Below are 27,712 nucleotides of genomic sequence, written 5' to 3'. Positions count from 1 at the left end.
CCTGAAAACAGAGCCATGAGGAGGAGCAGAAGTGAATTACAATATGCTGAAAGATTATTATGGAATTTTTACCCAAAGATACCAAAAATATTCTGCCTACTGCCACTTTAAAGGGACTGTTTGTAACTTTTTACACGTATAAATCTACCGGGTCGGTTTCCCATGCGCGCTCACATATGCACGCTCGCGTGTGGCTACGCTGTTCAGACTCCCTGTGGACACGTACCATCAGACTCCAACGCAAACCACACGGAAGCACCAAAACCGCAAAGTTATATCTAGTGAAGCCCGTCTTGCAAAACAGTGTTGGCCGTGGTCGGGGGACGCGGGGGAGACCGTAGCTTTGGTCTCCAGGACCGGAGTCTCTGCTGTATGCTGCTCCTCTGCTCCTCTGCCTGCCTGCCTTCACTCACACACCGCACTCGTTCTCGTTCCACCTCACGTTCATGCGCGCTCACTACACACTGCAGAAGAGTTAGTTTAGCTCTGAGAATATCTAGTGAATGTACAGTGGACGTTTGTGCAGAAATAAATGCTGTAGCTCCTCCAGACCAACAGAGGTTTCCCGTGTCTTGTGAAGTGACGGGGCTCTGCAGCGAGAAACGTTATCGTCTCCGACCGGGTGTCGGTGTCTCCCTCCGGCTGCGGTCGGAGACGATAACGTTTCTCTTCCTGCTTCAGCCTCCTGAAGCAGGACAAGCCAACACTAGAATCAGCAGTGATTCATGAAGAGACCTTTGTCTGGTCAGCTAACATTACTGCCAAGCAGGTGAACTATAGAGTGATATTGTGGTTTTAGCTGACGTGTCGCCTCACTGTTTTGACCGATGCTTCTTCCCTGTTTCTTCTTCTTCTTTTTTTTTTTGAGGCTTTCACACAATGTTGCGAAACCCGCAACACATTTCCACAGAAGCCACACACCAATAGAGAAACACTTCCTCCCCCCTGGTGCCCCCTCTTTCCTCTTCCTCCTCCTCCTCCTCCTCCTGGTGGGCGGGGCCTCTCAGCTCTGCATCATCATGATCCAACTCTGCAGCTTCACAAAGAGAAGAAGAAAAACCATCCGTCCGCTGCTTCTTCTGCATGTGAGTCACTCTCAGTTTCTTCTGTTTGCAGCGGCTTTTGTTTCTGTTTTACCGGCTGGTTACCGGATCAGTGCGTGTGTCTGGACCCCGGTACACCTCCCTGTGTGTATGTTAGAGAGTGTGTTAAGTGGCAGCATGGTGGAAACTTCGGCTGGAAACTTTGGGAAAGTTTCCACCAAACTTGATGCAGTTTTCAGCTGATTCTGCTGCTGCTTGTTCTCAGACTGCTCCTCTCTAGTTTATAGTTTATAGTTGATAGTTGTGAGTTTGTGTGTAAAAAGAAAAGAAGGTGGAGACTGATAGGAAAGCAGAGAGAGGAGGTTTGACTGAGGGACAAACTGTCTTCAGCTGTTTCTACTTTCTCTAACAACTTATTCTTTACTCCTGTAGTGAGTTTGTCCTGTTTGGTTTCTGTGCTGACTTTAGTGTAAAGTGCTACAGTGTTTCTACAAAGTGAGATCTCTCCACTGCCAGCACAGTCTATACAGTCCTCCTATAATCTGTTGTTTCTATAGAGGGTCTCTGGTATATCCTCTATATACTCCAGGCGTCTCTCTCAGTTTACCGTTAGAGCTGACAGGATACTGCTGGTTGTTGCCTACGCAGCCTAGTTTAACCTCATCATATGTGACTCTTACAGTAATAAATCAATTGTTTCCATAGTATTCATAATATTTAATTAAATGTTTCCTTTATTTTAGCAGCGGTGTTCACTGAGACCAAAGCATTACAAAGTTAACATTTAAACAACACTTACATATAAGTCTATTTTAACTTGAATTTGACTCTTAAAATCATTAGTCGGTCAGTCAATTGGTTCCATAGTATTCACAATATTAAAATATTTCATTTTATTTTATTTTTCCTTTATTTTAGTAGTGGTTACTATTCACTGAGACTGAGATCTGCAGCATTACACAGTTAAAATTTAAACAACACTTAACATATGAACACATACAAACATTACACATGTTTTTCTTCTCCAATATTTCATCCACTAGCTCTTTAAAAAATCTTATAAAACACCAGAGAAAAATGACTTCTTTAGATATATGGAATTTATTATATATAGGGCTGACCTCAACCAAAGATTTAGTCGACTATTCAATTAGTTGATTTAATCGACTGATCTGTAAAACGAGTTTCTCCACAAAGGATCACACAAAAGTGCCAATTTAAATCTTGTGTTTACCAGAGAAGTGCTCATAAATGTCTTGGAAATAAGTCATTCAGCATGACTAATCAACTGAAGAAATCTTAGTCGACTAAGGCCTAAATTCAACTAATCCACATGTCTAAATTCATTCCATCTAAGCTACTGAAAGCAGTTTTACCCCATACAGTCCTACACTCTAAGAAAAAAATCCGTAGAAAAACGGATAATGTCCTGGCAGAAAATTTACGGACATTTCCTTCAACCCTAAAACGGAAATTTCTGTAGATTTACAGCACCTTAAAAACAACTATATAAACTGGAAAAACAAAGTTCGGAAACTTGTGTTTGATGGATTATTTCTCTGTTGTTACAATGCTAATTGGCATTGTATTTTACATCGTTGGAAAGCCTGTTTATTTACCTTTGCAATGATGTCCAACTTGTAAGGATCATGCATTTGTGGGATGAGCAGCACAGCTGATTATGTGGGTAGCGCCCAAGAAAAATTTGCCAAAATGCTCTGCCAATGGTAAACAGTGTATTCTCATAAGGCTACCAGGAAGCCTGCAATGACTGCCCTTCACCGTCACGGCCCGTTTGTGCTGGTGTCGACACAGACAATGTACCCTGAACATGTGGGGGAATGTCATGTTCAGTGATGAGTCCAGGTTCTGTCTGCCAAAGTTGGATGGCAGGGTCAAAGTATGGAAACGACGCGGAGAACGCTATGCTGATTGTTGCACCGATGGAGTAACAGCTTCCTTGTTACTGATAGAGAGTTCAATCATCCAATCCACCAAACAACTCAAAACAAGAGTCAATACCAGCAGGTGAATACACTGTTTACCATTGGCAGAGCATTTTGGCAAATTTTTTTCTTGGGCGCTATCCACATAATCAGCTGTGCTGCTCATCCCACAAATGCATGATCCTTACAAGTTGGACATCGTTGCGAAGGTAAATAAACAGGCTTTCCAACGATATAAAATACAATGCCAATTAGCATTGTAACAACAGAGAAATAATCCATCAAACACAAGTTTCCGAACTTTGTTTTTCCAGTTTATATAACAAAGAGCAGCAAATATACACCTGTAGGACCCCCTTACTTATTAGCAGAGCGTGTTAGACCTACCCGGCTTCACAGGAACAGTGTTGTTCCTTAATTTCATTGTTTACTGTCTCGATCACCAGCTGATGGTGGTTCACTTTTACATTGTGATCTGTCTGCTTCTATCTTTATCTTTTAAACCTGTTTTTGCTGCTGAATCAGTTTGACATCCTGACATATCCTTCAAAACGCATATTGTCGACCCTTCTGTCTGCTTCTCATTGAAATCACTTTCCATAAATTAGATGATATTTATGCAGGGAGTGCAGTTAGTGACAGTGTGGGCTCCATGGTAGCTCCGACAGCTTGCAATTGCAATGCTTTCCCTGCTATAGTATTCATATAGAAACAAATACAGCGTGTCTGTGGATCATAGCTGGCCTGTTTTGATCTTAATATACCACACTATAATCTCATATAGACTATATTTCTGTAATATGATCAGTGTTTTTAGAACCACAGATAGTGCTCCTTTTATATTTCTACAGTGTGTTTGTGGTTGACAGAAGTCTATTTTAGTTTCAGACTTTACTGTACTCTATGCTACTCATGTGATGTTTGTTGACTAAAAGAATGTAGTTATCTTGAAGATCTACTTAATTATTAACATCTCTTACAGTTTCCTCTTGTAATCTAATATTTAAGTAAGGTGTGTGTGGAACATAATTTGTCCATTTTTTTTTTTAACAATGTCTTTATTGTTTTTTTTTGTTATACAAACATCAGCATTGTTAAGCAATTTATTCAATACAGGATTTACTTTAACAAACATAACATCCCCCACACACACACCCACCCGTTCTCTCTTAACCTTTCCCTTTCTTACAGGGTCAAAATCAATACACATCTTCATAGTATCAATCAGACAATTAAACAGTTAAATGGCACCTCTAACAAAGTGAAGATACACATAAACAGAAAATAAATATATAGAAAATAAAAACATTTTCAAAAACAAGAATCCATTCCCTTCTTAGGGTCTACCACTATTGTGGATTTGTACGTATCCTATCTTAATTAATTTGTCCATTTTAACCATATATTCTGTACTTCACTGTATTGTTATCTCAGATAGTATTTCTAAAACATTCTAATGTGTCAGAGGTGCTCTGTTGTGTGTGTGACCTTAATGTACTTCAGTTTAGTATTTGATATTCGTACAGTGTTTGTATATAGAACCACATTTAGTCTGTGTTGTGTGGTCTGTTTAGACTCGACTGTATTATTATCCCTCATAAAATCCCTATAATATTCCTCTCTCAGAAGCCTGTAGTTATCTTGTTGAAGGACTCCTTCATTATAACATGCGTGTCTCCTGAGATACTGTGCGTTGTACTGATTTTATTGCACACTATCAGTAGTTTATCTCCTACACTCTTCCTTAGAAACACTTAGATAAGATCAAACTATTGATCCTCAGGAGGTAATTTAGTGTTGCAGCAGCACAAGAAACCGAGCTGTTGCTGTAAATACTTACACACATTTCTAGAATATATCTTCACTATTTATTCTGTCTGTTGTACTCGGAGCTCTCTGCTGATAATAACTTATCATATGATATGAGTTGGTCAGCCAGCTGTTTCTGTAGTATTTCTATCATATTTAAATTATGTGTCCGTGAAGCACATTTGGTCTACTTTGCACATACTCACTTTCCTGTATTCTACTATGTTATCATCATCATCTTATAGTATTCCTATAATATTCTTATGATCTTAGTTATCTAGTATTATCTTTTTGTACTTCATTGTATATTTTACAGCTTTGCTGTGCTCTTTAGCTGCTCTGTTTTGATGTTATTTTACTTTTTTGTAATTTAATCTCCTACATTTTTCCTACAAAAACATGAATAAATGTATTGATTCACAGTTAAAATCAAACTTTATTGATCCCAAGGATGGTGCAATTTAGCATTACAGCTGCCCAACAAACAGAGCAGAGAGGTAATACATATTTACAGTATTTCTAAAATATTCAGATGATGTTTCTCAATGTGTCTGGTGCACTCAGTTTGAACTTAATATACTTCCCTGTTGTCTCCTGTAGTATTTCTATAATATAGTGTTATAATATAGTTTTTCTATAATATAATGTAGTATTTCTATAATATTCTAAAATACTGAAATACTGTAATTTGATCTCCTAAACTTTACTCCCTTTGGTGACGATAATGTTCTTTACTGTAATCTCTTAAAGTATTTATTTTTTTATTATTATTATTATTATTTTTTAGGGCTTTTATTGCCTTTATGAGTGCAGCTGGAGAATGACAGGGACATATTATTACATATAATCACATACTGTAGTACTCCAGTAATATTTCCAGTTTGTCTGTGGGGTCTATTTTGTTTTTACTGCACTCTACTGTGTATAATATTTCTATTTGTTGTATCTTATATATAATATTCCTATAATATTAATTTGATGGTAGCCTGTAGTTATTTTACTGTAGGTCTTCTTCATGATGCAGTATCTCCTACAGTTTTCCAATACAGTATAACTTTAATACAGCAGTTGTTGTCTGTGTTGGTTTTATAGTACTTTGCTGTAATTTAATCTCTGTTGTACAGCGAGCCGGTCATTGTTGTGAAAGAATCCCCGACAGGGAGGGGTCTCTCATCGCCCTGAAAGGGATTCTTTCACAACAACGACCCGCTAACTGTATATTATCCCGCGTATTAAATGGCTATTTAATGAATAGTTATATATTTTGAGACAAAAACTGTCCACCGGAGCCTGACATTAGAGCTATGCCCATAGCAACAATCTGTTATACAGAAATTACAGACCGCAGAACGTCGTGATTGACCAATCAGAATCGAGTATTCAACAAAGCCGTAATAAGAAGCCATAGTTAGCTGGTAGTCTGTAGTTATATTACAGTTTGTCTGTGCGGATCAGCTGCTCTTTGCCAACCTGATGGTACTTGTCTGAATTCTACAATATAAGTGGGTCAGTCAGTTGTTTTGATTAATAATTAATTAATATTTAAATACAACAGTAACAATATACACACCATTTGTACTGCAAAATTCATCAACAACATTTTTCTGTATATTTTATACAGAGCTGTCCCTATATATATGATTAACACCACAAGTGAACGAGCATGACATCCAGTTTGAATACAACAAAAAAAACGCTATATTGCATAAACGGGTCAATCTCAAAACGATTCAGAGAGAAATTCAAGAGCAATCACATCGACGTATAGTGCCACTTTCTCGATCCTTTAGAAAGGACTTAAATTCCCCCGTACAGTAGTAATCAGCTCTGACATTTTCAGGTCCTTCTGTACATTATTCCAGGATTTCTGGATGTATTATTGTTGGCAGTGTTTTGAATTAATGATTAGGACTGATTGATGGCAGTATTGGATGTTTCTGTTTTTGCATCAATGTGGTGAAGTATTTTGATTTGTCACTCAGGTATTTGGTTTTGTGGGATTAACCAAAAACAGACATTCCTTTTATCTATGAACACTTCCTCAATTGACTTCCAGAAAATGTTCATGATATATGTTGATATCGTAATGTAAAATGACGTATGTATTTTTATACATGTTGTCTGCTGCTACCTGTAATATTCTTATAGGGTTTATAAGCCTGCAGCTAATGATTATTTTCATTGTCGATCAATCCGTTGATTATTTTCTCGATTAATCTGTTAGTTGTCTATTAAATGTCAGAAAATTGTGAAAAATGTCGATGAGTGTTTCCCAAAGGCCAAGATGATGTCCTCAAATGTCTTGTTTTGCTCACAACTCAAAGATATTCAGTAAACTTTCATAGAGGAGTAAAGAAACCAGAAACTGGATCAGAGATTTTTGACTTTTTTTTTCTTAAAAAATGACTCAAACCGATTAATAATTGACAATTAATCTTTACAGCTCTAGTTTATATAGAATCACACATAGCTCCTATAATATTTCTATAGTGGTTCTCAGTTGGGTCTGACTTTACTGTACTCCACTGTATTATTATCTCGTAGTACTAGTATAATATTTGTTAGAGGGTGTAGTTATCTTACTGTAAACCTCCTACTGTCTCTCTGTTGTAGAGCCGCAACTAACTATTATCTTCATTATTGATTAATCTGACGATTCTTTTTGTGACTATTTACTTTGTCTATAAAATATAAGAAATAGGGAAATGTCCGTCGCAGTCCAAGGTGACGTCTTCAAATGTCTTGTCTTGTCTGGCCAACTAACCCAAAGATTCATTCAACAATGATATCAAAATGAGCAGACTCACACTGGTGAAGCTGAAATCAGAAATTTTACAAAAAAAAAAAGATGACTCGATTAGGCTATTAAAAAAGTTGACAATTTTTTGTTGATCCAAGGTGCTTAATCAATTAATCATTGTAGCTCTAGTCTGTAACTACTGTAGACAACTTAGTTGGTATATTTTGACTTTATTATATTTGACTGTATCATAATACTCCTGTAATGGTTAGTCTCTGTAACATTTAACCTTATTGTACTTCACTGTAATCTTCCATAGTACTCCTATAATATTTTTGTAGTATTCTAATTTATCTCTGTTGGATCTGTTTGGACCTTATTGACCCTATTGTCTTCTTCTGTAGTTTTCTTGTAGTATTTCTAACAGACATGATGCTCTTCGGTCCTCTGGAACGAACGTAGTGACTTCAATATGTATTGTATGGTAATTTCTGTCTCTGATGTTGCCATAAAGGGTTTTCATGTAGACTTGTTAAGCGTGTTTCTGGTCCACAGTGATGAATTTAGACTACATATTTAGTGTGTCTGCGTGTGTTAATAGTAGTCCTGTAGTGCTTGATGTGATGCGTGACTCTGTGTTTATGATACTTAAGTTGATGTGACAACTGAAACTAGATACATGACATAATTATAGATAGAGACACGGGGCTGTGTGGGCTGTGAGTCAAAGCTCCTTCTCTGTATTTGGACAGAGATGTAATTATAGAGGCCTGATTCTAAATCTGAACTACAGAGACAGATTGTTACAGACTCGAGTCAGTTTTATTTCTACAGCTCACAATCACAGATTTCTGAGAGATCATATGACACTTTTTTATCCTTAGAGCCTCAATTCATAGGAATAAAAAAAAGTCCTCAAAAAACTTTTAATTGGAGAAACGTCAGAAGAGCAGCAGAGGACGGATCCTTCAGACAGGAAATGGGTGTCGTCTTTACAGAGTGGACAGCTGGACTACGAGGACTGTGCGACTGAGTCAGTTCTATAAGAGGAAGTGACTGTTTCTAAGTGTGTGTGTGTGTGTGTGTGTGTGTGTGTAACTTTTTCCTCTGGTCCTTTTTAAACATTTCGGAGCTCGACGTGAAGCTTCAGCTCGACACATTTTCCACTCGGCTTCTGGTCAGTGACACTTGACAGAAATAATAATGTCCTGTTCCTGCCGTCTTCATGGAAACTAAAGCAGTCATGCAGAGCTGAGTATTGAGCCTGAAGTCTACCTGAATAGAAGCAGAAGGATGTGGTTTTTGGTTTTGTGGTGGTGTTGTTGCTTTTCTTGCTTCAAATTTGAAGGTCATTGTTGGACAGGGTTTAGCAATATGATGATAAGCACCACAAGATACATTTGTCAACCATCAGATGTGGTCATATCCTTTATACCAAGGTGTGCCTCTCCCTTTTGATATTCATTTCAATTCAAATGAGCTTTATTGGCATGAACGTTTCAAGAACAATGTTGCCAAAGCATCAAAATACAGTTTGTCCAAATATTGTCTATTACATAATGGCAATAATGGATTTTTAGCCATGCTAGTGTTTGTTCCATTTTGTTTTTAAGTTTTTTGGGTGGAGATTTTCCTTATCTGAATCGATGGTCTAAGGGCCCAGACACACCAACCCAACATCAAAGAACTAGCGGTGACGAAGGCCACCTGTTGTGTTGCCTCACATCGCCTTTGTTGCAATCGAACACACCGCAAAGACTACAGCCGACGGCCGACTACCACGTACGCTCTGCACCTTCGTGAGATGAAATAATTCTCCCTATCAGCAGGTCGCGGTAGTCTGTATTTGTCATTCAAAAAGGGGAAACCAGAAGACTGAGGACTGCAGATAAACAAGCTGTTGTTATGAGACATACATGAAACAAAGTGGCGTTTGTCGACCATTTTCACACCACTGTCATTCACCACTTAGCTTCATTCCAGACGGACATGTTGTTGTGAAAATATCCGTTTATTGGAATGATCAGATGAGATGAAGATGAACAATGAAAAGAGCCTTCTGTGTTTTTCCTCTTGACTTTGATCGTTGGCTTAATTTCCTCACGTCCGTTTCTCTTCTTGTTCACTGATTTGTTTAAGCTGAACAGCCAATCAGAGGGATTTCTCTCACCGATGGGCGCTGCTGCCGATTCAATATGCTGAACTGGCCAAAAAAACTCCGACAGGGGCAGACTAGAGCTGACGATGCAGGACACCCCAAAAAAACTAGGCCGACAGACGCTCACCGACGGTCGGCCGTCGGTGAGGTGTGTCAGGGCCTTTAGGACGGAGGGTGTCAGATGCTGTACAGATTGTAAAGCCCTTTGAGGCAAATTTGTGATTTGTGATATTGGGCTATATAAATAAAATTGACTTGACTTGATTAGCGATATGGCTCTAGGAATGGCAATGTTTGTCGGTCAGTCGGTTGGTCCACTACTTTGGTCCAGACTAAAATATCTCAACAACTATTGCATCGATTATCATGAAATTTTGTGCCATTCATGTTCCCCCCATGAAGGACATGAAGGTCAGCGGCAGCTCCAAGCGGTGTGGAGGGCTAGAGTACTGCAACATGGCGGCGCTCTTGCCACGGAAAATGAAAAGGAATCTTCTTTTTCTTTTAAATGCTGATATTTGTCATGTTTGTTGTATAATTGTTCATTAGAGTGGGAATCCCTTTGATATTGAGTTAAATGTTTGAGTTGTGGAGAATGGGTAGGACCATATAAATGTAGGCTATATTTCTTCCTACTCTTTTTCAGACATGTAATATTTATTTGTGTTGTTGACTATTTATGTTTATGAGAATTTGTTAATTGGCAGTTTGCTAAATGTTTACTGTTCTTTTTATTTGTTATTCTTGTTTTGCTTTTAATTTGTTATTCTTGTGTTTTGTTACATGTTCGAACTATATAAATACAAATAAAATGAAACGAAATGGTTGTCACTGTCCACTCATATTTATCAACATGAATCCCAATTAGTATATGACATGAAGATAATTGTAAATCTATGCAAGATAGGCATACTGTTTGCTTTCATGAACCACCGAATGGTGCGTCGCTTTAAATGTTGCTGCCGCAAGGAATTGTGGGACGGAATTATGTCCTCACCTCTGGTAAAGGACGGTCCATTGTACCCTATGATAAAGGAGATAAGAAAGGAAGCATTGAAGCACCTTTCCTTAGCATTTAGAGAATTAGAGAAACTGCTCTTATCATGGCTGCAACTTAGATACTTCTGGATCATTTCACTCAGTTAGGAATGTTCCTAAGAGATAAAGACTTTGACCGCAGCCCTAAGGGCGAGGTCACTGTGACCTCACAAACACATTTTTTGGCCCTAACTCGAGAATTCATATGCTGATTATGACAATTTCACACAAATGTCTAACATGATTTAATGATGTAGTGATGACATTTTGAACAGACATGGATGTAAACTGCAACTTGACTGGTTGGCAGAGACATAAACCACAAGGTGGTAAATCTAGTTTATTTCTTCAGGACCTGGAAACGTTTTTGTGATAATGTCCTTCGTGGCTCAGTGTGAAGGACGTGTTCAGTAGATCACACTAACAGATACTGTAGATTAGAGTGTTAATGTATGAATGTTTGCAGTCAAGCAGCATCAGGACAGTGCTGTGTTTGTTTGTTTTGTATTGTTCCAACACATTGGATTAGAAATGAAATGTTAACACTTGCTCAGTAGGGCTGGATATCCTTTAAATATGTTCTAATTATTAGTTCAAGTTCTGATCAAAGAATAAATCCAAAAGATTAGGGATGCATCGATACCTTTTTTCAGAACGAGTACAAGTACTTACATTTGGGTACTCGCCGTGACCGAGTACCGATACGAGTACTTCTCTGTGCCAAAAGACCCTCGTTAACAGCCAGTTGGAGGGTGTGAGCGACACAAGGCAGGCTGGGGAGTCCCGCATACGAGGCGGTGCACCGCGACCGGCTCTAGGTCGGCTTGGAAAGGCTCAGGGCGAAGGTGCTTCCCGGGGCCGTGGCCAAAGTGTCACCGGGGCGGACTGTCCTTAGTGCGCCACAACCGCATGGTGCTCCAAAGGCGGGGCTCAGCCCACGTAAAAGGTGCCAGGTGTTTTTTGGCGATGGCAACCCACCCAACCCGTCTTGAAACACGGACCAAGGAGTCTAACGTACGCGCGAGTCAGAAGGTGCAAGCACAACCCTGTGACGCAATGAAAGTGAGGGCCGGCGCGCGCCGGCTGAGGTGGGATCCCGGCCCAGCGGGGTCGGGCGCACCACCGGCCTGTGTCGCCCGCACCGTCGGGGAGGTGGAGAGTGAGCGCGTGCGATAGGACCAGAAAGATGGTGACGAGAGGTTAACGTCACGCTGCCGTAAAGTGGTATCGGTGCCGTTGTATCGGAGCCGTTTTGCGAGTACGAGTACATGAGCACAGTATTGGACCCGATACCTGATACTGGTATCGGTATCGGTGCATCCCTACAAAAGATTATGAATCTGACCAGAAATATGACGTCAACTTTCAGTACTTGACAATTATTGATACTCACTTTGGTTGGTATCAAAAAAGTGCTGGGATTTATTTATTTGACAGGGACAGGGCTTAGCTTCCTAGCTGTACCAGAGTTAACTATAAGCTAATTTACATCTGTAGTCACTGGGCAGGAAACATAAAATAACATCTCTGTTATTCTCTGTAACATCTCAGGTTAGTACCCCGATGTTACTGGACAGAAAGTAATTGCATAAGCCAACATAAACTAAACAAAACAATGCAAAAATGTCTCCTCTATTGTATTTGGGTAGAAATACCAAACATATAGAAAAATCTGAAACAAATATCTTCAAACCTGACAAATAAAATCAAAACTATGACTGGTCAGATACCGTTATAGTGAAAGAGAGAGAATATGTTTTCATGTAATTTGATCTAACTGACCCTTTAAATCTGTTTTAATAATCCACTTTAGAATTAAAATACAATAAATGAGAGAATTTTAAATGGTAGAAGACGTGTTCTCATGGAAAATCACAGCAAAGAGCTTCACCTACAACAAGGATCTTTGTTTCATGTTATCCCTTCTCATTTCATCTCTCTACTGTCCACTATCAAATAAAGGCAAAACAAATCTTTAAAAACAGTTAAACCGACAGCAGAGTCTAATCATCCCCTCTCCAAACTATGTAAACAGAACATAGTAGATCAAATTATTCTTAATATTAATCACTGTGGCAGATAGTGTGAGAACTGACACCATTCTTCTTCGGTGGTGTCTTTATTTTCCAGCTCGTTGCTGCACTCCCATCAGCAGAGCAGCTGGTTTCCATTCTGGTGTCAACACAGAGGTCAGAGGTTACAGAGAGTGAGAGAGAGAGACAGGAAGGAGTGCTTTCACATGGTTTTCTCTGTACGGGAAACCATGTAAGCATTAATCACCCCTCCAACCCCCACCCTCCAAACCCTAAAATAACATGCAGCCACTGTGACTCAGCTGATAGCCATTAACCCCGCTCTGTCCTCTAAACTCTGACTATGTTTACATGCACACTAATACTCCTCTATTAGTCCGAATATGACATTAGTCCCAATTTGATATGGGTCATGTAAACAACATATTCCGTTACGATAATCCAAAGGTGTGACAAATAAACGACATGTACTGTAAATGCAAAATACTTGCCTTCCAATATTTTGCATCAAAAGTATTCATACCGGCAGCGATGCATATTTGGGATAGTTTTAACACTCTTTCAATAAAAGGGTTGAATAGATTTGCGTAGGTAGAGGACCAGCTGCTGAGATCCTATTGACCCAGAGCAGCGACTGGCAGAGTGTCTCAGCTAAACTGTTGTATAGTCTAAACTACTGTAAGCTACTTTATTGAGTTTCCTTTCAGCAAAATGGTCTGAGTGAGTTTGCCTCTGGTAAACAGTTACAGTACGCAGTGTAAATGTCTAGGGCTTTTATTGTGAAAGGTAAGAGTGGATCTGGTATGTGCTGTCTTTGTCAAGGTTGAAAGGAGTAATAAAGTTTGCCATCTTGGTTCGGACTAAGGATCCTCCGTGTTGTTGTAGCATACAATACGTCTTGAATATGTACGCTCCGCACAGCATGATTTGTTGATGCCTTAATTCGTGGTACGAAAGCTCAGAAAAATCGACCTCTTTACGGAAAAAAATTAGGACGCTTTTTCGCTGTGTAATATTTGAGTTCTGTGTCAAAGTACTCGTGACAAAAACAACAGTTTGAAAAAAAGTTTTGACATGCGAATTAATCGCTCAAAAGAAATTGAAGTGAGTATTTTCCAATTAAGACATGTGCCGATATTATTAGAGTTTTAGGAGCATTCTTTGGACATGTACATAGCGCATTCAGAATATGCGTCTCAATTGGGGTTTTCACCGCAGTTTGCGACACGCTGCCTTTTTCCCTGTTTACGGCCAGCTCTGTGCGTCGTGCACAAACCAACTAGCTAACAGTTTGCAAGGCTGGGGTCGAGATGCATGCCAGAAAGAAAAGCCCACATTTCTGGTCGTAAGGAGAAACACACCGACTTTTAAACATTATGAAAGACTAGGTAAACACTGACCTTTTCAAGAAGGTGGTTGAAGAGAAAGGAAAACTTTGAAAAAAAATCCTATTTTTATATTACAATTGTCCATATTTTGATCGTTATGAATGACTGCATGGAAATATTAGTAGTAGAAATATTGTCTTTATTGGAATAAGGGCAAAAATTTGAATACATTCTGCATGTAACAGAGTCACTGTTGTGGGGTTGTCTGAACGGGTAACCATGTATTGTTTCTCCCCACTGTAAATCCTCATTTCAAAGTTTTCTTTTAATTATATATATAAACTCAGGAGTCTTGCGGATGGCTTAATGATACTACAAGTTTATGTTCTGACTTTCAGTTTATTCATTTAATGATTTCTACTTAGTTTCAGAGAAATCTTCTTTTTTTTTCTTGTCAGTTTGGTGAACGGCTCTAAATTCCAATGAGCCTCAGCTGCTGCTCGTTGCTATGGAGAAGAAAGCAGTAGGCTTGGGCAGTATCTGTTTTTTCATACCTTCATACCTTCCTGACTTTCCACCGGGTATACGGTGACGGTATCTTCTCTTATCCTCAAAGAAAATAAAACGCCAGGAAACACTGAACCCTTGAATAACCACAATATTAATCATACCAGCTGTCTCCCTCCTTCATATTTTCAACTTTCCTTCAATTCCTGATTCCTTCAGCAAAACTCTGTAGATGCAGGGTGCAGCATGTGAGCAAATCGGATTTCAGTACTTTGTCGTGCGCTTCATTCTCTTTCTTTTTTTACAGATATATTGCATTTTTTATTACACGGCTGTGTTGAAATACTCAATTCTGATTGGTCAATCACTGTGTTCGGCGGTCTGTAATTTCTCTATAACAGACCGTTGCTATGTATAACAGACCGTTGCTATGGGCGCAGCTCCAATGTTGGACTCTGGCGGACCATTTTTGTGTCAAAATATTGATTTCTTAATTAAGTAGCCATGTAATAAGCGGGATAATGTACAGCTAGCATATCTTTGTTGTGAAAGAATCCCCTTCAGGCCGATTGGAGACAGCATTTCAGCATCGCCCTGTTGGGGATTCTCTGCTTCCATCACAGTTAGTTTTGATGACTTTAAGACAAGACTCAGTTTGTAAGTTAAGCGCTGCTCACAGCTAAAAAACTAAATAGTAGTGATTTGACTAAAATGGGAGTCAATTCGGGGCTTCTCGGCTCATGTTTTAATCATGTCTGAATAAAAATGAAGACATTTAACATTTAAAAGTCACTTCTGTCACTTAAACTATTTGATGGAGCCGGCAATGTTGTGTATTCTGATGTCTGAAAAGTGCGCAAGAGAAACGGAAACTGTACGCCTTTAAATAACTCCTCACTCTTCACGGCCTGTTTAACAATGTGTTTAGTTTTGGACTTCATTCCAATGATTAATTTTTAACAGAGATATTGATCCATGTGTCCCTGTTTTCAGTGTGGACTTTCAGATCCAGACCAAACATCCAGCCGATCGCTTTGTTCTGAACTACTTCTGTGTTAAAGTCCTTTGTACAAGGACACGTTTGCACAGTCAACATGGCACACAGTCTATAGCTCAGTACTAAAATGCTAATACAGATACTAATCCAGGAGCTTAGCTGTCACAAACTTTTCCCAGCTTTGCTCCTGAGAGCGTTGAACTTTCCCGCCTGGGGAGGATACAAGTAACATGAACAAATATGTGTCTGTTTGATGATGTGCCAGTATCTGTCCTGACTCGTCTCCTCTGGCCTTGTTTTGCAAAATCACAGTTTCAGTGGTTTGATGTATTCAGTGATTCAGTGAGTAGTCACAGTAAGATTGAACCTGTTTTCCAGACAGGAAATACCCCACATTTTTGTCTTTATCTCTCTGTTACAAAGTATTTTTGCCATTCAGACAGAGACGTTTGTTGTGTATGTTAAATACGTTACAGAATGAGCCTCAACGTTCGGTGAAAATTGTCAGCTGGAATATTTTGTGTCATTGTGTTTGATTTTTTCTTCTTTTTTTACCTCTTTTGTCCCAGTCGAAGGGGAAAAACTCTATTCCCAGACTGGTCTGACATGAGGAGAATCTCCTTAACAACTAAAATCAGCTCATTCAAAGTGTTTCGTGCACTTGCAAACCATGAGAAACCCTCATAATAAGCACAAATAATAGTACTGTTATTTCTATTTAGCCAATGGAGAGTTATGAGAATCTTGTTTTGAATGCTAACTGAGTTCAAAATATCTAACTTTACTTGAAATCCGATAATTTAAAGAGCTGCATGTAATTAAATTGTTAGATATAGGGTCTGAGCAGTAAGACAAAGAAAGACAGAAGCCATGTTTCCACTGCATGGTACCGCTCTGCTCGACTCGACTCACCTTTAGTATGGGATCCTTTTCTCTAGCCGTGTTTCCACTGCGGATAGTACCTCCTCACTGTAGATGGGATTCTCAGCTGATCATCCTTTTGCAAATGGAAATGCAAATATAACAGTTATAATGTGTAACGAACTGACTTGAACTGGACTGCTTGGTGGAAACATACCATTACTGTTGGGCCAACTCTATGTGAGATACAATAGGTAATTGTGTTAAATCACACCAAGCAAGGCGGAAATGAATATCTACATCAAAACATTCATTCAGCATTCATATTCAGAAGCCACCTTTTCAGCCACACTAGTGGTGTTACATTATGGATGACGCCATTCATGTCCCCTCAGGACACAAGACTTGTAATAACTTGAGTGATCCGTTAACTTTTCAAGACAAACAAACAAGATACAACATGCTAATTAGTGAACGTTTAGAAGTGCTCTTATTAAACTGAAATGTATGAGAGTGGTGTTCATCATGTCAGGGAGCTCTTGGCAAGAGAGTGATTAAGTGTATTTCCCAAAATGTAAAATTAAATCTACACAGAGTGAGATTTGTATCAACACCAGAAACACCATCAACTCCTGAAATGTAACTCTCCTCAGTTCGCTGTGTGGTTTATTAAACAGATTTCATTTAGTTTGAGCATGTGAGATAATTAAAGGGGCAGTGTGTAGGATTTGTTGGCGTATAGCGGTGTGGTTGCAGATTGCAACCAATTGAGTACCTCTCCGTTCACTCCTCCCTTTTAGACTGCAGCAATGTGAGCCAGCAAGTGCAAAACCGTGGTTGCTCCGTTCCCCTCGCTCAGAGGTGATCCATACCATAATAACACTACTTTAGGAGCAGTGGAAATCAGACGGCAGCTGGCGGTACCACGGTTTTACTCTTAGCGGCTCATGTTACAACAGTTTCACAAGCGTGTCAGAGAATTACGGTGACCTTCAAGTAACGTAAAAATGTGAAAGGCTCTCTCTAGATCCAGTGTTTGGTTTGTCTGTTCTGGGCTACTGTAGAAACATGGCGGACGGCGTGAAGAGGACCCGCTCCCTATGTAGATATGAAGGGCTCATTCTAAGCTAAGGAAAACACAACGATACTTAGTTTCAGGTGATTATACACTAATGAAAACATAGTTCTGAATATTATATTCCATTTCTGCTAATAGATCCCCTGAAATGTAACACACTGTTCCTTTAAAATGATACATTCATTGCAGTCAACCTGATCCGGCTGAACATGTATTGGCATTGACATCACCTTTATGTAACGCGGTGCAGGTTTGAAAGGAGCTTTAGAGCTGCTAGTAGAAGGAAAAGTAATGCTATTAGCACTATGTGTTTGTGTGTGTTTGTGTGTTTGTGTGTTGAAGCAGTTACAGTAAACATGAAATAAATATCACACAACCGAATAGTGAAGAAACAAACAAACACACACATGCAGGTCAGCTGATTCAGACTACACACACACACACACACACACACACAGGGTGAGAGAGAGACATTGAAGCAGACAGGAGGAGAGTGAGAGCTGAAACAGGAGAAGCTGAACTGAATCCAGATCTGATTGGTATTCAGAGAGCGATTCCGTCTGCAGGGAGACATTCCTGCATGAGAGAGGAGGTGGGGTGTAGGAGGAAGAGGGAGGAAGAGGGTGACTCCATTCATCAGCAAAAAATCAAAAGCCGGACCTCTCTCTCCCTTCCTCTTCCTGTGCTTTTCAAGGTAGAAAGCAGTGTGTTTGCTGTTGTTGTAGATGATGTCATAATGTCAGAAAAAAACTCTTCAATCATCATCCTCATCAACAACACCAATATGTCTGCTTATAATACAGACTTCCTGTTCTTTGTGTTGAACCTCACTGTTGTTGTTGTTGTTTCGTCTGAGTGAACAGAAGCTTTGGTGATCTCATCTGTGTTGTTGCTTTGCACGTTTGATATGTTGTACAAGCTCATTATCTAGTTTGTCATAAATAGTTCATGGATAATTTGTTTATAAACTTTGTTATGGATATTACATTTGTTAAATAGTTTGTTATGGATAAATACTTTGTTATAAATAGTTTGTTATGGACACTTTGTCATAGTTTGTATGAATCATTTGTTAGAAAGTTTGTTTTGGATAATTAGTTTGTTATAGTTTGTTAGAAATAGTTTGTTAAGGATAATTAGTTTGTTATGGATAATACGTTTCTTATAGAAAAGTTTGTCCCTGATGATTAGTTTGTTATGGATCACTAGTGTATTGTTAAACATACATATCTTTTGATAGATCATTATTTTGTTATCTTCTTATTAATAATTGGTTATTTGGTTTGTTATAGCTTCATATTCTCATGTATTGTTAAAACATGTTTGTTTAACGGATAGTGTCTCTAAACTCAGAATTACTGAGTCACCAGGTCTCCGTTATCCAGCTAACATCATGAAGGCTGCTTCAGAACATCATGTCTGTAATGGATGAGCTATTAGCAGAGCAGTCCAACAGCAACACTGAGCAGGAAGCCAATCCTCAAGTCTGGTTCCACCGTTTTCATTATTGTGTCCAAGAGTTTGCAGTTAAACTAGTGCCAAATGTGTGCAGCTACAGGGAGAAAGATTAAGGTTTTTACACTAACATAATTCTGTTATGTATTATAATGTAAATGTAGTTTCCACTTAATCTGGTTATTTTTGATGATGCTGATATCGCTGTCTTTCTACCTTACCCAGGTGTGACCATAGATCCTGTCTCTACCAATCGGAAAGTAGCGAGGTGCACCGGACAGAAAGTTCAGGGTTCATGGAGATGAAGCTGAGTGAAGAGATGACAGAACGGACGAAAATGTTCAGATGACAACAGATGATGCAGTCCAAATATGCTGACATAGCAGGCTGAACGTTGACAGCTCAACACACCTTTCCTCCCGCTGCTGCTCACTCATCGTCTGTCCAGCCATGTTGTTGAGGAGGAAGCTGTGCGTTGCCGTGGTGACCGCTGCCATCCTCTTCCTCATGCTCGCCAGTCAGAGTATCCAGAGGGGACACTTCCTGCCGCTGTCATTAGCCCTGCCCATCAGCCGGGCCACGCCCACCGGCAGGGAGACAGGTGAGCTGATGTCATCATCACTGGGGTAAAAAGGTCTTACAAACCAAAAGTGTGAAAACTTAGCAGAACGTTTTTAAGTGTTCCTCCATCAATACAGAAAATTGCCAAAAATGGCCTGATGGAGCTGTAGGATGATGCCATCTTCTTCGTGTTTGCAGTGGTTGAACCCACGGCGCCTCCTGCTGATCTGACCCCTCACCCTCCTAAGACCCCCCTTCCTCCCCGCGCCACCCAACCAAAAGCCAAGGAGAAGCCTGAAGAGAACTCCCAGAATGACCTGAGGTAACATGCAGGAGGTCATGGACTCTCTATCCCATGATTCCCTGTTATGTCCATGTGTGACTCCTCTGTGTCGTCCTCTTTCAGGTCGTGTGGTTGTACCAAGTCCTGTATTTCAGACCTGGGGGGGTCAGACTGGTTCACCCGACGCTATGACCCCAAACAGCAGCCCGTTCTCCGAGACACCAACAACAACTTTGACCCTGAGGCGCTCAGATGGTGGATGGTAAGGATAAAAAGCAGGAATAGAGCAATTTCTAATAATGTTGATTTTTTTTGCATACTATACTATTACTTTTTATGATATTTTTATGGCATACTATATTGTGACTTTTTATGACATTCTAGACTATTCATTTTTTTAATATTTTTATGGCATAGTATAGCATGACTTTCGTATCAAATTTTGAATGGCAAACTACAGTATGACTTTTTTCAACATACTGTGACTTTTTTTGACATACGACATATGATTTTTTTGCATTTCTTTAAACATTCTATACTATAACTTTTTTCGACATACTATAATAAGACCTATTAATATTTTTTCGACATACTACATTATGAATTTGTTTTCAATATACTATGCTATGACTTTTTTTAATTTTTTTCGAAAGTCATAGCATAGTTTGTCGAAAAAAGTCATGAAAAAAAGGCCTTGGTATAGGATGTCGAAAAAAGTCATGAAAAAAAGTCAAAATATAGTTTGTCGGAAAAAGTCATATAGTTTGTCGAAAAAAAGTCATGAAAAAAGTAATATTATAGTATATTGAAAAAAGTAATGAAAAAAAAGTCGTAGAATAGTATTTTGAAAAAAGTCATAGAAAAAGTCATAATACAGTTTGTCGAAAAAAGTCATGAAAAAAAATAAATAATATAGTTTGTTGGAAAAAGTAATGAAAAAAAAAATAATATAGTTTGTTGGAAAAAGTCATGAAAAAAAGTAATATTATAGTTTGTCAAAAAAAGTCATGGAAAAAAGTCATAGTATAGTTTGTCGAAAAAAATGCAAAAAAGCCAGAAAGTTTTGTGATGACAGACTATTCTATGACTTTTAAATGGCATTATCGATGACTCTAATGGCAAACTATAGTATGACTTTTTTATAACACTTTATAATGACCTATGTACGTACATAGGTCCGCTCCATTCTCGTGAACATGATATCTCTGGAATGCCTGGAGGATTCTAGTTTCTTAGCATTTTTTATGGCATGCTATACAATGACTTTTATGACATATTTATTTTACCTTTTTATTGCATATTATACTATGACTTTTATGACATTTTTATGGCATACTATACTCTGACATTTTTATGACATCTTATGTCCACAAGCAATTATTATACTCCAGATAACCATAATATGAATACTTGATATTGATGCTTTACATTAACAGTTAGGCAAATCACCAAAAGAAGTTTTAAAAAAGGATTGTAAACAAATAAGATTTTCATTTGTCTTTTTTGCTTTCTTTAATAATGTGGTGTTCTGATGTAAGAGCAATAACAAAGTCTGAGCCCCTGTACAGTGATCGGGCTACACACTGGAAGTGTCTTGACAGCACTGAATTGATGTGTCAACACTGAGAATTGTTAAATCAGCTGAACCACAGAAGAAATGTTTTTTTTATTGGAACCACCAAAGAACCAAAGAAGATGTGTAAAATGTCTTTAAGTAATTAGTCAGGACCATTAATGAAAATCTGTATTTTCAGAAAATATATCTTAAAAATCTTAAATTTGTGTTTGTAGAAGCTGTCAGCGGTCTGGGTCAGGAGACAAACGTCTGAGTTTTTTCCTGCATTTATAAATTACGTCCTGCCGCAGAAACCATTATTAGATTAAATGGGGGCAGGGGGCATGGGCGGGGGCTGGGGGCAGGGGTGGATGTGCTGCTAACATCATCAGTCTGATCCTCAGTACACTGTATATACTCTGTGTGAGCTAAAAAAGAACAACCAGAGCTGTATGCTGTAGTTATACTGTAAAAGGGGGGGCGGGCGCAGCGAGGCTAAATATTAATGGTGCATGGTTCTGCAGTGGCCTAGGTGGTGGGGCTTGAAAATTATTTTTTATCTACAAAAGGGGGGCCCTGCAGAAAAGGTTTGGGAACTACTGCTTTACAGCATGAACTAAGAATGGAAAACAATTGAGCTGTTGGAAAGTGTATTTTAATGGAATTCGACTTAATAATGCAATGTGCTCCACTTCTCCAGAGTCTTCAGCGGTCTGGTAACGACCAGTCACTAGAGGAAGTGATGTCAGAGATGTTCAAGGTCATTTCCTCGCCCACTGTGGATTTCAGGCCCCTCCCCTCTCGTTGCCGTAGTTGCGCGGTGGTCGGCAACTCCGGCAACCTGCGACGGTCAGGAAATGGCAACCTGATCGACTCCCACAACTCCATAATCCGGTACGTGTCCACGCACACACACGTCTTACCTTTCTCCTCATCTTCCTTCTACTCATCTTCCTCACCTTTCTCCTACACAGGATGAACAAGGCAGTGACTCAAGGATTTGAGAAAGACGTTGGGAATCGGACGACGCATCACTTCCTGTACCCGGAGAGCGCAGTGGACGTAGATCATGGCGTCAGCCTTGTTCTACTGCCGTTCAAACTAAGAGATCTGGAGTGGCTGACCAGCGCGCTGTCCACCGGCCAAGTCAAAATGTACAAAATATGGATACAAATATACTCAAAATGCAGCAAATATAGAGAGAAATACACTCAGTTGTCAGTTTTAGTGGGTTTGCCTAATAGAATAATTAATAATAGTTATGATGTTCAATTTTTTGTTGGAACTGCATATTCAAAACCCCAAAAAGATTTACAAAAATATATTCAAAATCTAAATGTACATGAAATAGACACACAATACATGAAACATTTACATCGGACAAGGCAAAATGTATTAGATAATGGGTTTTAATTATATAGAATTTAAATATTTTTTACATTATATTAAATATATTTGAATATACATCATTGCAAATATAAGAATATATTTAAAACTTAGAAATGTATACAATATGAACAGTCACTAGAAATGTACACATGAAGCATCAGACACGGCAAATAATATAAATATAAATAGGAATATATTCAAAATCGAAAGAACATATAAGTAATATCTTCATAATGTAGCAATAATTTAGATAATATATTTGAAAAAACATAGGAAATATACATATAGTATACATATAGAAATACACAGTATTAAAAATGTTTTACAAACCTAAGACATATATACAAAAATATATATTGTACAGGAATGTTATATTTTACTACGAGCACTGACATGTACATCAATATGTATAAATATGTTATGAATTTCCACCAGATAGAAAAAAAGTGACTTTTTAATGTATCTTGCATAAAAATACTAATCTGGTCACTACACTAATGTAAACATACAGGCTGGTACAGTCCCTGATGTGTTTGTGAGTGAGTTCCAGAGGGAGGGGGCAGCTATGGCGAATGCTCTGTCGCCTCAGGTCCGGTGGAGCAGGTCGGTGAGGTAGGAGGGGGCCTGCTTATGAAGGGCTTTGTGAGTGAGGAGAAGGACTTTGAACTGGAAGCGTTGTGGGACAGGGAGCCAGTGGAGGTTCTGGAGGACAGGGGTGATGTGATCACGGGAGTACTGGAGTTTATTTAGGACTTTGGATGATGAGCCGTAAAGAATGCTGTTGCAGTAGTCGATTCTGGATGTGATGAAGGCGTGGATCAAAGTTTTGGCAGCAGAGAAGGAGATTGATGGGCGGACGTCGAGCAATGTTTTTAAGATGGAAAAAGGCGGTGTCCCGGTGATGTGATTGATGTGTTGTTGTTCGAAGGAGAGGTGGCGGTCAAAAAGGACTCCCAAGGTTGCGGATGTGAGGGGAGGGAGACAGAGTGGAGTTGTCGATGGTGAGGCAGAAGTTGTGAGTGGTTTCGTTGAGGGATTTTGGACCGATGATGATCGCGTCTGATTTATCACAGTTGAGTTTGAGGAAGTTCATTTGCATCCATGATTTAATTTCAGTGAGGCAAATGTGGAGCTGGACGTCATCGGCATCAGCAGGAAGTAAAGGCCATGGCATGATGATTATGATGTTACCGAGGGGAAGCAGGTAGAGGATGAACAAAAGAGGACCAATCACCGAACCCTGTTGGACGCCTTGGGATGAAGGAGCGGGGGAGGAGGTTCTGCTGTTGATGTTGATGAATTGTTGTTTGTTTGTGAGATAAGACTTCAGCCAGGAGAGGGCAGTACCGGTGATGCTGAGGGAGGATTCAAGGCGGGAGAGAAGAATGGTACGGTTGACCGTGTCAAAAGCTGCAGTAGAGGTCGAGGAGGATGAGAATGCTACATCATGTAAACAATAGGGATGTGACGGTGAGGAAAATATCCCACCGGTTAATAAACTTGTGACAACACCGGTGTTACCGATTACACCGGACATTTTACAAGAAAAGATGATGGTCAGTATATGTAGCGCTTACTTTAATCTTTATTGTCGGGTAGCGGTGTGTTTTGCCTCTCCGGTCCAGCTTTCGCTGCAGGGCCGCAGGGGTCTACCTTGCGCCGCGCACACCGGCTGTGAACGCTCCGTCCTATAGCACTGGGTTTAAATCTGAAATATTGCCAAATAGTCGCGTTTGCTTTTCTCTTCGACAACAAATCTTCTGCCATCTCTCAGTCTGTCAACTGTCTCGTCCTGTATGTGTGTGTGAAATCTGACTCCTGCTACTCTGAGCTGAGACTCCTTAAGATGCATTCACTTTCAGTTTGTAGCATCCGTCGTCCGACCAGCTATTGATGACACGGTGCTGATACGCCAAAATGAACTAAATGGGTTTTATTTCTGTAAAAAAAAAAAGAAAGACGATGGTGGGGGCGGTGGGTACGTAATATAATCGGATTGTGCCTAAACACCATATAACACCAGTAACACCGACTACCACGACAAGCCTAGTACACAAACAAACTGCGGAGTCTGTTTACCTGCGTGGCATATTTATGGTTATGTACACAAATAATACATGTTTATATGCCTGAATATTAACATGAAGTTGAACATTTACATCAGGCAGGACAATGAATAAACCTTTGTGTTGTACATGTAGTTTATACTTTAATATATACTTGCAAATGTATAAAGAGAAACATAAAATACTGTATAATATGCAATACTTGAATTATATTATGACTAGTAATTCTTTCTGTGTGTGTGTGTGTGTGTGTTCAGGACCTACATGAGGGTTAAAGAACGAGTGGAGGCTGATAAAGACAAGGTAAAATAAATGCTCCATCATGCTCTCTCTTTGCAGTCTGTTACTTGTCGTTGCCGTCGTTGTTACTACAGTTTTGTTTTTTGAGAAAGAAAGTTTTGACTTCTGTTGAGTTTCAGTCTAGTTTTTTCTATTTTTCAGTTCTGCTTTAAAGTTGTTTGCATCAACATTAAGATGTAATGTTTACAATTTGACAAATGTGTGATAAATTGATTAATTTGGATATTTCAAACATTTCACCTGTCTATATCTTTATTACAGTTATTGTTTTTTAAATTCTCTTTTCTCCCTTTAACTACTACAGCTAAAGTTAAATAATTTAAATAATTTAAATTGAATGCCACAGTAATAGTGAAGAAAAACAAGAGCAACATTTAACATAAATTTTTTCCACACACAGCTAAAGAAATTCGATTAGAGTCCACAAAGTTTGTGTCTGTTCGTTCAGCTGTTTTCAGATTATTTATTTATACTTATGAAACCAAACTGCAGGTGCTTATCAAGTCCTTATAAAAACACTTCACTGCACAATATGTGAAAACTACAGAGAGTTAATGAACACTAAGACATTAAACATGTTACCGTGTGTGTGTGTGTGTTTGCAGGTTCTGGTGGTGAACCCGGCGTTCTTTAAGTATGCTAACGATCGTTGGACCGAGGGTCACGGTCGCTATCCGTCCACCGGCATGCTGGCCATCATCTTCGCTCTGCACATCTGTGACCAGGTAGGAAGGAGGGGGCAGAGTCTGTGTCTTCATCTCTGACAACAACATACAACACAACATTTAGTCACCTTAATTTTTCAGTCAAACTTCAGTTTGTAGTAATATATTGTAATGCAGCAGAGAACAAAGACTGCTGAGGGAACTCGCCCTGTTGGTGCATTTAGAGACACTGACACATTTGAATGACCAAATTCACTTCCTTCTTTCATATCCATGTTTGATTATTTTTGTCTGAGTATCCCTGAATGCCCCTCAGAAAGGGAGAGTTTTCCAAACAGTCTTTGCTCTTAAATGCATCATCACGCCATGAGAACACACACGTCACTCTCAAATGTACGTAGAAACGTAGGATGTGTTTAGTGACGGTACAGCCATACCTGGTTAAGTAGTGTGTTGCAGTATGTTACGGCATCACTTCCTGTCTGTGTTCAGGTGTCGGTGTTTGGTTACGGCGCCGACCAGCAGGGGAACTGGCATCACTACTGGGAGGAGAATCGCTATGCTGGAGCCTTCAGGAAGACCGGAGTCCACAGCGCCGACTTTGAAACGCAGATCATCCACCAGCTCGCCAAGGACGGAAAGATCAGTCTGCACCTGTGACACAACCACTGACCTACATACCTGGTACTGACTGACCTGCTGACCTCCTAACAGGCCTACACACTGCTGATCTACAGACTGATGGACTGACCTACATATAGACTTACTGACATGCTGACTGGCCTAAAGGCAGACCCAAAGATCTGCCGACTGACCTACAGACATGCTGACTGACCTACAGACCTTTCGATCTACAGACTGAAGGACTGACCTTCATATAGACTTAGGCTGCATTACCAACAGATCGGGCATTGCGGCGATGTGGGAGAGTCACTTTAAAGGTCCATTGATTGCATGACAATTAACGTCTTTTATTCCCTCATGGCTGGTTGTTACAGCACTGGATCACCGATTACATGATTGGCCACCAAAGCGTGACGTCAACTTCATCCAAAAGTTAATTCTGTTTCCACTTTTTTGCCGCAGGCCACTGCGTTTCTTTTTTTCGGCACGCCATGCGGCAGCCCAAACACACTAGCCCAAACACACTAGCCTTGCATTTTCGCTGCACCACCAAATCTGGTGTGAATGCAGCCTTACAGACGTGCTGACCGGCCTACAGACCTAAAGACAGACCCACAGATCTGCTGACTGACCTACAGACATACTGACTGACCGATAGACTGCCAAATGGACCTACAAGACTGATGGACCGACCTGCTGACTGACCTACAGACCTGCTGTACCAGCCGGACCAAGAACCAGCTACATATCGTATCCAGCTGAGTCTGGTTGATTGACTGGCGTCGACACACCCGGCTGTTCTCAAATTTTGGACAACTCTGGACCGTGTAGGGATGCCAGATTTGTCTTGTTTTTGGGGGATTTGGACAGGAATCAGACCTGTGTACTTCTTACATGTCAATTATTACGTCTGCCGTGAGACAGACATCCAGGCATGCCGTATTGAAGCCACTTTTGGGCAGCGACATTTTCACATACCAGGATTACCTGTGGACGGAGCCTTTCAGGGGTGGGAGCTAAACCTGGCATCTCCACCTGGTGGGCAGGGCTCAGATACCCTCCCTGTGTAGACTCCTGCTGGTTTGAATGAGTTCCAGCTCAACTTGAACATACCGACTGTTTTTCGGGACCCTCCACTATTCAAAGAGACAGACTGTTCTGCCGTCTGCGAGGATCGACCACACAAGTTTTGCTCTGAGCGGGAAACAACCACAGACTTTTTATATATATTTTCTATTGGATTTTATAGACATTTTACAGGGATAACCTCTTTTTT

At 39.7% G+C, this 27,712-nt stretch overlaps 1 protein-coding gene across 4 annotated transcripts; it reads left to right on the top strand.

The window, feature by feature from the left end:
- Positions 1-951: 951 nt before the first annotated feature.
- On the top strand, positions 952-27,712 carry st3gal8 (ST3 beta-galactoside alpha-2,3-sialyltransferase 8). Of its 4 annotated transcripts, none has more exons than XM_074638839.1 (9): positions 952-1,085; positions 19,219-19,594; positions 19,753-19,876; positions 19,961-20,099; positions 22,093-22,286; positions 22,367-22,546; positions 25,105-25,150; positions 25,753-25,872; positions 26,305-27,712. In XM_074638839.1, exons 2-9 carry the CDS (start codon positions 19,444-19,446, stop codon positions 26,470-26,472), a joined length of 1,122 nt encoding a protein of 373 aa, XP_074494940.1. In that variant the 5' UTR covers positions 952-1,085; positions 19,219-19,443; the 3' UTR covers positions 26,473-27,712. The 4 variants fall into 4 exon arrangements, with proteins under 4 accessions (XP_074494940.1, XP_074494962.1, XP_074494946.1 ...); XM_074638861.1 differs by lacking the exon at positions 952-1,085 and adding an exon at positions 8,588-8,715; XM_074638845.1 differs by lacking the exon at positions 952-1,085 and adding an exon at positions 18,078-18,232.

This window comes from Sebastes fasciatus, chromosome 1, assembly GCF_043250625.1.
Source record: "Sebastes fasciatus isolate fSebFas1 chromosome 1, fSebFas1.pri, whole genome shotgun sequence".
In the NCBI taxonomy this organism is placed as follows: domain Eukaryota; kingdom Metazoa; phylum Chordata; class Actinopteri; order Perciformes; family Sebastidae; genus Sebastes; species Sebastes fasciatus.
The sequence above is the reverse complement of the archived record's forward strand: the minus strand, read 5'-3'. Positions and strand labels throughout refer to the sequence as shown.